General features: G+C 41.3%; 1 protein-coding gene and 1 pseudogene across 2 annotated transcripts in view; one reads left to right on the forward strand and one right to left on the reverse strand.

Moving 5' to 3' along the window:
* The window catches only part of TIGAR (TP53 induced glycolysis regulatory phosphatase), a 29,909-nt gene that overhangs the window by 3,122 nt on the left and 13,768 nt on the right, over positions 1–13,019 (reverse strand). Inside the window, exons 3-4 of the mRNA XM_082737984.1 lie at positions 12,205–12,326; positions 4,466–4,543 (exon numbers count right to left, since the gene is read on the reverse strand). Coding sequence (XP_082594110.1) covers positions 4,466–4,543; positions 12,205–12,326 — 200 coding nt within the window. The remainder of the gene's footprint in view (positions 1–4,465; positions 4,544–12,204; positions 12,327–13,019) is intronic.
* On the forward strand, positions 129–4,127 carry LOC309868298 (cytochrome c oxidase subunit 6C pseudogene; annotated as a pseudogene). The gene has a single exon. The product of its transcript is annotated as a cytochrome c oxidase subunit 6C pseudogene (transcript).

A 13,019-nucleotide genomic window follows, 5' to 3' on the forward strand; every position in this document is an offset into this window, starting at 1 on the left:
CGATTACGTACACACTTGCAACAAACTTGGAACAATCATTGTGGCAAAAAGCTTGGTTTCCTTCCACTTCATTATCTTTCAAACTGATCATGAGAACATGCTCCATAGAGGCTGCAAGCCCTAAAGAAGACAGGTGACACCTTAAATTGTCCACCGTAGCCAGATGGGTTGTACGGAACAGCACACTCAAGGAGTCAGTGGGGCTTTGTTGGGCAAATACAGAGACTTGCACAGACTCCAGGGCTAGAGATTAACACGCGAAGTGCACCATGGTTCAGTCAGCCACCTCCTATCCACACGCAGTACCCGTACTCTCTCATTTGATCCTAACAATGGCACAATGAGATGGGTATCTTCAGCTCCATATTCATAATTGGGAAAGCGGAGTTTCAGAGAGGTTAAACAACTTGCCAGCATTCCCACAGCCAATACAGTGGAGCTGAAATTCAAACCCAGATCTGTGTGTTTTCAAAGCTTGTTAGCTCTTTAGATTCATAAAGACTGAGCCACAGCCAGGGACGCAGAAGTCACTGAAGAAATACAAGTGACCAAGAAATAGGAAATCTACCTCACCAGGAATCTATAATGTAGAAATTAAAATGGCATCTTTCAGAAACTATTAAATTAGAAGACCGAAGAGACTACCAATTGCTAGTGTCTATGTGAGAAAAACTTTCTCCTACATCATTCATGGAAGTATAAACTGGCACAGCTTTTCTAGAGGGAAATTTAGCAATATGTATAAAAGGCTTTAAAAAAAAAGCACAAACTCAACAATTCCACTTCTAGGAAATGTATTAGGTGTGTGTATAAAGAACTGCAAAGAAGGTTTATTTTAACATTATTTATATCAGTGCAAAATCTAATCACAACCCAGGAGTCCACCAGTAGTAGCTATGCAAGATCCATATATTGGAATAATGTAGTCACTAATTAGGTGATCATATCCATGTGCATTTATTAGCACTGAAATACGCAGGGAGAAAAACTAGTTAAAAAACAACACATAGAGGAGCACCTAGATGGCTTAGTCAGTTGGGCGTCTGACTCTTGATTTCAGCTCAGGTCGTGATCTCAGGGTCATGATCTGAGCCCCGTGTCAGGTTCCCCACTCACTGGAGAGCAGACTGCTTGAGATTCTCTTCCTCTCCCCCAAGTTGTGCTTGCTCCCCCCTCTCTCTAAGTTAAATAAATAAATCTTTTTTAAAAACACATATAGTGATCAGGTAGGAAGGGCGTTAGGTTTGAGGCTGGCGTAGAGGAGAGTAACTACCATGGCTTCCAGGGCTTTGACGGAACCTCAGATGCGAGGCCTTCTGGCCAAGCGTCTGCGATTTCACGTTGTTGTATCCATGGGGATTGCAACTTTCTAGAAGTTTGCTGTGGCCGAACCAAGAAAAAAGGCATACGCAGATTTCTACAGAAATTACGATTCCGTGAAAGATTTTGAGGAGATGAGGAGGGCTGGTATCTTTCAGAGTGCAAAGTGATTTGGAATGTAAAGAATTTCTTTGGGTTGAGTCAATTGAAGTTTGTCACTGACCTGTGTTCCTGAACTATGAAGCACGAATATTGGGTTATGGAATAGTTTGTCTTGATAAATAAACAACTAACAAATAACAAAAAAAACACATCTAGTAGGGGTACACTTAGAAAAATGCGTAAACAATCAGATAGACTGACAGACAAACATGAAAAAAAATCAAGAGCACACACACCAAAATGTTCAGTTATTTGTGCAGGGTAGAAATTTTTAGCTGTATTTTTTCCCCAAACTGTTCTTACTTTTAATTCCCTACAATGATAACAGATTACTTGCATAATAAAATATTTAATAAAATATTGAGACAAATCACTTGTTACGGTTTACACTGATGGTGCCCCAAAATTCTAACATCGCCATCAGACAGAAGTCCTACAACTAAATGTTTTTTTTTATAAGACCATATGCACAGTTGTCAGGTGCTCTTCCAATTCCCAAGCTCAAATTCTCACATCCTCACCTATAACCGGAACAACCTGTATTATAAAGGAGAACACTAAACATCGTTACTTGGTTTGTTTTTTTAAGAATAGAAACATGCATTCATTAGATACTGTGTGCTGGAACACATCAGGCAATGAGGCGAGAGCAGTGAAGAGACCCGGAGGGACACGCAGCTCCCCACCCTTGCTGAGACTGCAGTGTGTGGGGTACTAACTTAGAGTAGTAAGGGAACAGTGCCATAATGGAAGGAACTACCAGACATGGACACACACAGCAGAGATAGCTAATGTGCATTTGTGGGGCGGCAGCAGGTCGAAGCCTTGGGGTGAACAGAAGTTGGCCAGGTTTGGAGAGCACGTATCCCAGGTGGAAGTAGAGTACAGATTCAGAAGTTCAGGGAGGAAAGAGCACAGGGTGTTTGGATGACTCTGAGCAGATCCGCAAGAGGCCTGTCACCAGCAGCGCAGAACATGGAATCCAGGGCCGGGTGGCCTCAGTCTCAATCTGAGCTGTGCCACACACTAACTCTAGGATGCTGGGCGCAGACTTGACCTCTGTGTGCCTTGCTTTCTGCAGCTGGAAAAATGAGGTTTCTAAGTCTTCACGACAGGGGGGTGTTGTGAAGATTAACAAAGCTGCAGGGACTGGAGCGGGGCCAGTGTGTGGGGAGCACCGTGCGAATGCTCGCTGGTATTATTAAGGCTGGGCACAGAGCACAGGGAAGAGGAAGGAGGCAGATGGAGGCAACAGATTGTATCCTACAGCATGCTGATAAGCCAGGCTGGGGCTTGGATGGCTCCTGAAGGTAAAATGGAAATAGTGAACTGTTCTACACAGGTGCGCAGCAACCACATTTTCCAGACTACTCTGGCTGCAGCACGGAGATCAGATGAGAAGAGCGAGCACGAGTCAGAAGACGGGAGAATCGCTGTTCCGGGGGAGCTAGGAGACAGAGGACACTGAATGTACAGGACAGCCGCAGTGGGTGCGCAGAAGGATGGGGCGCTCAGGAACTACGACACAACAGCAGAACTGACAAGACGATGGTAGGATGTGCAGGTGGGGGGCATGTGCACATCAAGAACGTGTGGTCTGAACAAATGGGTAAAAGCAGGGACTGGGGAGAGACAAGGGGGTGTTTCCCACTGAGCCGCAGGGCACACACGCAGAAATAAAAAGTAGGTAGTTTGATACGTGAGCTTAGGCAAGAGATCTCAGCTGAACGTAAATATATACATGGACATCCACTGAGATCACAGGGGAGGATGGAGCTACTCAGGAAGAGAGCACGGAGTGAGAAGACAGCCCAGCCAATGCTCCCACTCTCCCCACTGGGGGTGACAGGCCCTGCCCAGCATTCCACTGAACTCACAATGCTGGTTTAGCACTGGGCCATGGCTTCTCACACACAGAGGGAGCCTTTCTGAGCAGCAGCTCTGAGCAAGTTGTGGTGTATATTTTGGACAAGCACAGAGAACGCATGCAAGTTATGAAAAGCAAGTCTTTAGAGATGTCCCAGCCATTCGATGTTCCTCCCCAGGTACTGGAGAAATCACAGGGCTGCCAGGGACATCAGCCTGCTTACAGGCCTGCACTGGAGCAAACACTGCCACTCTAGGAGGAGACGTGGGGTCAAATTGCAGATCTGCAACTGAGGTGTGGCTTTAGCTAGATCACCATTTCATCAAGATTCATTTCTAATATATATAAAATGGGCATAATAGAGTCTATTGAAGCTTAAACTCAGGAAGTACGATAGGGAGGCTGAGATGAGAACTTTGCACTTTTACATTCAATTCTCCTGCACTAGTTCTCATGAACAGATGTTGCTTTTACAATGTAGGACACCTGCCTTACACAAATTCAATAATTACATAAGATACTATGTATGAGCATATGTAACAGCCACGGTCACACAGCAGGTTCTTAACATGTGTTAGCTGGTTCCACATCCCTCACAAGAAGGCATCAGATAGGGCGCCTGGGTGGCTCAGTTGGTTAAGGAACTGCCTTCAGCTCAGGTCATGATCTTGGAGTCCCAGGATCAAGTCCCGCATCAGGCTCCCTGTTTGGCAGGGAGTCTGTTTCTCCCTCTGACCCTCCCTCCTCTCATGCTCTCTCTCTCTCATTCTCTCTCTCTCTAATAAATAAATAAAATCTTTTAAAAGAACAAAAACAAAAACAAAAATGAATGTATCACATAGGGGCTCCTGGGTGGCTCAGTCATTAAACATCTGCCTTTGGCTCAAGTCATGATCTCAGGGTCTTGGAATCGAGTCCTGCATCAGGCTCCCTGTTCAGCGGGAAGCCTGTTCCTCCCTCTCCCACTCCCCCTGCTTGTGTTCCCTCTCTCGTTGTCTCTCTGTCAAGTCAATAAATAAAATCTTTAAAAAAAAAAAAAAAAAGAATGCATCAGATAAACTGAGGTGATTTGCTGATAACTCATGGTGAAGAAAAATATGTAATTAAGTTACTTACTCTTTCTCGAAGTCTTGAATCATACTTTACTGTCAAATCTTTGCAAACGTTGCTCTTCTCCAAAATCCCATGCACAGTCTGAAAGCGGAAAAACAACAGTTTCTTTTCTCATAAAAATAGTCATTCTGGCCAAAAAGTCAAAATACATCATAGTAAAACAACAACAACAACAACCTGGGGGCCCCGGGGTGGCTCAGTGGGTTAAAGTCTCTGCCTTCCACTCAGGTCATGGTCCCAGGGTCCTGGGATTGAGCCCCGAGTCGGGCTCTCTGCTCAGCAGGGAGCCTGCTTCCCCCTCTCTCTCTCCCTGCTTCTCTGCCTACTTGTGATCTCTCTCTGTCAATAAATAAATAAAATCTTTAAAAACAACAAAACAAAACAAAACCTAGAGGGGTGCCTGGGTGGCTCAGTTCATTAAGCATCTGCTTTTGGCTTAGGTCATGATCCCAGAGTCCTGGGATTGAGTTCTGAGTTGGGCTCCCCACTCAGTGGGAAGTCTGCTTCTCCCTCTGTCACTTTCCCTGCTTGTGCTCTCTCCCTCACTCTGTCTCTCAAATAAATAAAATCTTAAAAAAAAAAACAGAAATAATTTTCCTTTGTGAAAGTTGCCTCTTTTCTGTACTGCTCACCCTTTGTCTCTTCACACAAATTTGGATATTTCCTTCTGTACTATCTTCTAGTTCAGAGGTCAGGAAACCATAGCCCAAATCCAGACCGTGGCTTGTTGTTGTGAATGAAGAGCTATTAGAACACAACTGCTTACATATCATTTGCGGATGCTCTCACAGTACAACAGCGGAGGTGAACGACTGTGACAGAGAGCATACAGCCCATAAAATTTTAAATATGTACTATATGGCCTTTTACAGAAAAGGTTCCAGTTCATTAATTCTCCATTCAGGTGTGCCTAAATTACTGTTAAACCCATCTACCAAGTCTTAATTTCAGTTATATTTTCCGTTCTAGAATTCATACTTTGTTCTTCTACATCATTTCCAGTTGTCTGCTGAAATTCTCAATGCCATTTTTTAATCTATGCATTCAACGGTTATTTTAAAGTCCAGGTCTGGTAACCAGTTATCAAAGAACTCTCACAGCTCTTCGGTTGTCTTTTGTCTCATTTTTGTTCACATTCCTTTCTCTCCTGGTGCGCCTGGTTACTTTTGATCAGCAAGACACGGTATTTGCAAAACTGTAGAAATAATTTAAGTCCACTATCTGCCTTTTTGATCTCCTCCCCACAAACTAAACATTGTCATCATTATGGTTCTCTATTATCAATATTTGTTCATCTTTACCTTTACCAATGTCTTTGCTCACCAATCTTTTCTGAAACTCAGACCTCCATTCTGGCACTATTTTCCTTCTTCAATTATCCTTTCAAAGTTTCTTTATAGCCTGTTTGTCCAAAATGTCTTCATATCACCTATACTTGAGAAAATGTTTAGCTGGGCATAAAACTCTAAGTTAGTCTTTATTATCACTCAGTACATTAAAAATAAAAACTAATTACTAATACTAACAAATTTGTTGAGAGTCTAATACTGGCCATTAGTGGATGATGTTTGTCCTTCTTATCTGCTGGAGCTTTGCAATTTTGTTATTGTAAGCGTAGATATGGGTTTCTTTTTATTTATCTTGAGTGGGATTTTTCACACTCACTAGAACCAACAGTTCTGAAAAATTATCAACTGTGACTTCTTTGACCCCTTTCCCATTTTAATATCTCCTTCTAAAAGACACCAGACTTCATCATTTCTTGATTTCCTTTAAGCTCTTATATTTTAGTCTGTTTATTACATTGTGCTACATTTCAGTTACTATCTTGCATTTACTTATGAGAGCTGGCCACTATTTCAGCCATGTTTAATCTATAATTCAGTACATCCACTGATGTTTTCATTTTTGGTTTATTTACTTGTTCTGTATTTTTAAATCAATTTTATTGAGGTACAATTTACAACAAAAAAAATACACCTTTTTGAATGTACAATTCACTGAGTTTTAAAAAATGTATTCACCTATCTAAATACCACCAAAATCAAGATATGGAAGAATTCTGTCACCCTAAAAGATTCCTTTGTGTTTGTCCCAGTCAATCCCTCCCACTCCTGGCTCCTGGCAGTCACGGATCTGCTTTACATAACTGAAGATTAGATTTGTCTTTTCTAGAGTCTCCCATAAATGGAATCCTCCAATATGTACTTTTCTGTGCCTGGCTTTTTTGGTTCAGCGTGTCTTTGAGACTCTTCCACGCTCCTGCTGATCTGTAGTTCACCATGTGAAGGTATCACAGTTCATTTATCCATTCACCTACTGTTGAGCACAGGCGATCCGATTCTTTGCTTATTACAAACAAGGGTGTTCAAAAGTTACATACAAGTCTTTCTGTAAACATATGCTACTTCTCCTGGATAAATTCTTAGGACCGAAATTGCTGGATCATATGATTAATATATGTTAAACTTGCACTGGTTTCTAAAGTAGTTGTTCATTTTACATTCTCACTAGCAATGTAGGATTCTAGTTGTTCCACATTCTTTTATCTTTTTTATTTTAGGCAGTTTCAAATGTTCGTGTAATAGTATCTTACTGTGGTTTTAATTTGTATTCCCATTAAGATCAATTCTACCTAGCATCTTTTCATCTGCTCACTGACCGTCCGTATTGTCTCTTCTTTTAAAAAGTGCCTGGTCAAATTCAGCTCCATTTGAAAGTGAGTATTTGTCTAATTACTGAGTTGAAAAAAAAATTAGATAAAATTTTGATTAAAAAGTTAACCTAGGGAGAAGGTAGTGGGGTTATGGACATTGGGGAAAGTGTGTACTGTGGTGAGTGCTGTGAAGTGTGTAAACCTGATGATTCATAGACCAGTACCCCTGGGGCTATTAATACATTATATGTTAATTAAAAAATAATAAACTAACTAAATAAATAAAAATAAAAAATAAACCTAGATAATTTGTCAGCTATATACACACATTATATATATAATATACACATTTATAATTTTCTCCCAACTGCATCCTTACTAAGAAACCCTTATAAAGATTTTTTTCTGTTTTCTTATAGAAGATATACAGATTCAGCTTTCAGATTTGTGCTGAGATCCACTATGTTAATTTTTGTGTTATAGGAGGTAAAGGCCAAAGTTCATGTTTTTCCATATGGATAGCCCATTGTTTCAGGACATTTTATTGAAAAGAATATCTTTCATGTGCTGAATTACCTTAGCACTCTTGTCAAAACCCAACTGATAAAAAAGATGCTGACTTCCAGGGAAAATGGTGGAGTAGGAGGAACCTAAGTTCACCTTCTCCCATGGATACAACTAGGTAACATTCACATCAGTGTAAGTAACCCAGAAAATGACCCAAAGACTGGCAGAACATATTCCACAACTGAAGATAGAGAAGAGGCCACATTGAGGACTGTAGGAAGGACAGAGACGTGATGGGGAACGAAACAGACCCACAGGCCACTCACAGGAGGGAGGGAGCCAAAGGCCTGGAGAAGGAAGAGAAATAGACCCTCACATCAGGAGGCACGGAAAGCACGTGTGGGGAAGGTAAATCCCTCATAACATTTGGCTTTGAAAACCAGAGGGTCCAAATTTTGTGAGTTCTTACAAACCGTCTGGCTTAAAACCTGAAATTTAAAAAACCAAGAGGATTGGCTCTGGGAGAGCCCTGAGAGCAAGAGCAAGCTGAATCTAAGCCCTTAAAGAGATAGCACAACAAACTGCCCAGCAAGACAGAGCACAGAAGCAGCAGTCTGAAAAATGCCTGCAGCATACCAGAGAGAGAGTTTTTTACTAATCTCAGAGCAAGTCCAGAGCAGCAGCAGTCACAAGGAGACTCCCCAGGAACAAATTGGGGCTGACATGCGCCATCTCCTGCCCAGGGCCCCAAGGCAGTCACACATGGCCTCTGTAGGACCCAGCGAGGCAGGCCTTCACTACCAACTTGCTAACTTGCCACCCTACCCCCCAGCACCTTGGGGATCCACTGCCTCCAATATGATGTTGGCCCAGCCCAACCAAGGTGGTGCCACGGGTCTGGCGGTGTATAAGGAGCCCAGGCAGTGGCTAGCGCCACGCCAAAGTGACTCCTGCCCTGGACACATATCAGACTGTGGCCCCAGCAGTGGGCTGAAGGCAGATGACAGGTCTGCCAGCAGGCCCGGCCCACCAATGAAAGCTTCTTGGAGGACAACAAGGTGAGGGAGGGGGGGATCGCCCTGCAGTCTGGTGCTACCACAGCTCTGGCAAATGCCTGGTCTGACTCAACTCAAGCCCAAGGTGGCCCCACCAAACTGGCCCACTAACAACACAGGGGCCAACCCTGCCCACAACAGGCAAAGAGTCACTGCGCATGACTGGTCTGAAGGCAAAAGCGGCTTGGCCATGACAGCAGGGAGCCAACAGCATATAGGAGACACCCCTGAAGCGCCAGGTGCTGATGAAGAGGGGACATTGCACTGCAGGACGCTAGAGGACCTCTTTGTCATAAGGCCATGACTTTCAACAGCAGCAGACGTAGCTGACTTTCCTAATACACAGAAATAGACACAGCAGGTTACACAAAATGAGGAGACAGGGATATGCCCCAAATGAAAGAAAAGGACAAAATCACAGCAAGAGACCCAAGTGAAATGGAGATAAGTGACACAGCCGATGGAGAATTTGAAGTAACGCTCACTGGATACTCACTGGAGTTGATAAAAAAGTGGAAGACATCAGTGAGGCTTTTAACACAAAGAAAGAACCAATCAGAAATGAAGAACACACAAAATGGATTACTGGGACTTCCTCAAGATAGATTCAATATTTACCTGTCAATAATTACTTTGAATGTGAATAGACTAAACGTTCCAATCAAAAGAAATAGGGTGACAGAATGGATTAAAAAAAAAACAAAACCCTATCTATAAGCTGCCCACAAGAGACTCATTTTAGATGTAAAGACACATGCAGATTGAAAGTGAGGGGATGGAGAAACATTTATCATACAAATGGGTATCAAAAGAAAGCTAGAGGGCAAGACTGATATTGGACAAAATAGACTGAAACAAAGACTGTAATAAGAGACAAAGAAAAATACTATATAACAATAAACAGAAAAACCCAACAAGAAGATAAAACTATTGTAAATATTTATACATCCAACAAGGGAGCATACAAATACATAAATGAATTAATAACAAACACAAAGGCAGTAATTGATAGGAATACAATAATGGTTGGGAACTTTAATATCCCACTTACAGATCATCTAAACAAAATCAACAAGGAAGCAGTGGCTTTAAATGACACACTGGACCAACTGGATTTAACAGACAGATATATTCACAGCATTTTATCCTAAAACAGCAGACTACACATCCTTTTCAAGTGTACATGGAACACTCTCCAGAACAGAGCACATTATTAGGGCACAAAACAAGTCTCAACAAATTCAGAAAGACCAAAGTCCCACCATGTATCTTTTCTAACCACAACAGTATGAAACTAGAAATCAACCACAAGAAAAAATCTGGAAAGAGCACAAATACATGCTCTTTCACATGTTTAAAAGGCACACTACTAAATAATGAGTGGGTCAACCAAGAAATTAAAGAGGAAACCAAAACATACATGGAGACAAATTAAAATGAAAACACAAGGGTCCACAATTTTTCCCAAGATTTTCCTTTGGGCTGCAGCAAAATCTATCCTAAGAGGGAAGTTTATAGAAACACAGGCCTACCTCAAGAAGCAAGAAAAATCTCAAATAAACAACCTAACTTACACCTAAAGGGGCTCGAAAAAGAACAAAACCTAAAACCAGCAGAAGGAAGGAAATTATAATAAACAGCAGAAATAAATGAAGTAGAAACTAAAAGAAGAATAAAACATATCAATGAAACCAAGAGCTGATTCTTTGAAAAGATCAATAAAACTGATAAACCTTTAGTCAGACTCCTTCAAAAATAATAATAAAGAGAGGACTAAAAAAGATCCACTGACCAAAAAACCCCAAACCAATTAAAAAAAAGAAAGAAAAAACCCACAACAACAAAAACACCCTGACCATATAGGTGTGGGTCTACTTCAGGTCCCTCAATTGAGGATCTTCATTGTATTCTTTAACGATTTATTTATTTGAAGCGGGGGGGGGGGGGGGGGTGGGGGGGGTGGGGTGGGAGCGAGCGAGCGCGCATGAGTGCACACAAGTGGGGGAAAGGGCAGACAGAGAGAATCTCAAGTAGACTCCCTTCTCAATCATGGGGCTCAATCCCACAACCCATGGATCATGACCTGAACCCAAATCACAAGTTAGACACTTAACAACTGAGCCACCCAGGTATCCCCATTTTTCGATTTTTAGTCTTGTTTCTTAATTTGGGGATGTTGTTTCTCTATTTCAAATTTTCATGACTTCATGTTCACTGACCTCTTCTTTAACAGTATCTAACCTGCTAGTAATTCCCTCCTGTCAAATTTTCATTTCAGAATATTGTATTTTGATCTCAAGAAGATCTTTATTTCTTTCCTAATGAGGAATAAAGAAATAATCTCCCCAAATCCCAATATGTTCCTCTGAGCACAGATCAGCCTCACTGTTAAGGTGTGATTTGGTTCTTTCTATATCTTCTATTTCTTTCCTCATTGTGTTCCTCTGAGCACAGATCAGCCTCACTATTAAGGTGTGATTTTTCTGAAGTTTCCATTGCATGTTTGATATATTTAACAAAATCTCTCCACTCTGGATGGTAGCAACTCAAATGATTCCCAACCTGTGGGAGTTCTTGACATTGTCTGGCTTTTGGCTCCCCAGCAACTGTTCTCTCCCATAGTTGTTTTACACCTGGCCTCATGCAATTTCACCTATGCACATGCAGACTCTAGTCCACTAAGGATTTTAGGGTTTCTCTTTCCATATTTCTAGAGTTCTTTCTCTGTGTAGCTCCCTCTTCCAACACTCTGACCCACAATCTTTAGTTATTTAATCTCCCCAAATCCCAAGTGCTGTCTTCTCAACTCACTGAGGCCACTGGCTCAATCTGGCTTCTCCTACCAGCATCGGAAAGTTGCATCAGGTGGAAGACCAGGACAATCCAAGGCTCACCTCATTTGTTTCACTTCATTTGGGGATCACAGGCCCACACTGTCTGAAGTCCAATGTCTGTATACAGCTGTTCCACAAATTTTGTTCTGTTTCACTAGTGGCTTATATGCAGGCAGACTATACTCCAAGCCTTTTATTCCCTCATGGGGAAGTATTCCCTCCATGGAGTCTTTAGAAATATATTTGGTTCCTTTTTAATTCTCTGGGGTCATTTATATAGTAAACTCTACTAATCTGTTCCCTAAAGATATTTCAAACATGTCTTTTATTTCTTTACAGTAACATAGTTGTTTTCTTTTTTAACTGTGTCTGGATTCCAATATTTGATGTCTTTGTGGGTTAAATTCTCCTGTCTGGTGTTTCTGCTGGCTCCCTCTCATAAACTTTCTTTGTTTTTGCAAAGATACTTTGTTAGACATCTTCCCCAAGCTACTTTAATTTAAAGATTACCAAAATAAAATAAAGTACAAAAGTAAAATGAAGAGAAAGAAGTTCTGTTGGCGGGGAAGGAGAGGACTGGGGATGGTATCTGCTTGTGACTGAATTTCCTACAGATTCTGGAAGCAGTTTTTAAGGTTATAACTGTTGAGACTCTTGACTCATCAATCTTAACCTTGACTTTAAACTTACCTGCTTCGTCCTCATGAGGTCACTGGAGAAAACATGAGTAAACTTCACATTATTAAGAAATATACCAGCAGCAGCTGCTTGTTTAAATCCAATTTCTGAAAGAGGCTCATCTACTCCTTGTCCTGTGGTAGTCAGAGAAGGAATAAGAACACTCAAATGTAAATATAACCGATGCAAATAAATCACATGTAAGAAAATATAAATAGAATTTATCTACATTTTATTAAAAGATTTCCTTGGGTACCCTTCTATATAATTTTTCAGAGAACCAAAAAAGGAAGTAAAATTAAGCTATAATCCTATAAAGGCTCAGGTATTCAAATGTTTCCCAAAAGAATGTCTGCCTAATGGTAATCAGATGATGATGAGAATATTCATTTGTCTCCAGCTCCCCTCTCTCGTGTCTGTCCATCCCCTCATTAGCTGTATTTTATTAATGCTGGCTCTGATTTTATGTTCTTAAGCCAGGTGCTGCATTTGAACGGCAGGATCCTCACCTAAATAGTTTCCCTTCTTTACCTCCACTGCCCAAATGCTCAATATTGTATTATTGCCCCTCACTCTTGCTCCCTTCCTCCTTCCTTCCTTTTCCTTAACAACAACAACAACAACAACTTTGGAACCTTCCTTTTTAGGAGAAGGGCTAAAGGGTCCTTCTATTGCAAAAGAACTAAATGGTTGTGTTTGTGTATGTGTGTGTTTTCTGCTCACAGGGTCTAAGGAAAATCTCTAAGAGGAAATGCAAAGCAACCAAAATACCCTAAGTTGAAATCTGAATATTAACATTAAAAATATGGAGTTGCCAGGATATCAGC

Source organism: Mustela nivalis, assembly GCF_964662115.1.
Source record: "Mustela nivalis genome assembly, chromosome: 7".
Lineage (NCBI taxonomy): Eukaryota > Metazoa > Chordata > Mammalia > Carnivora > Mustelidae > Mustela > Mustela nivalis.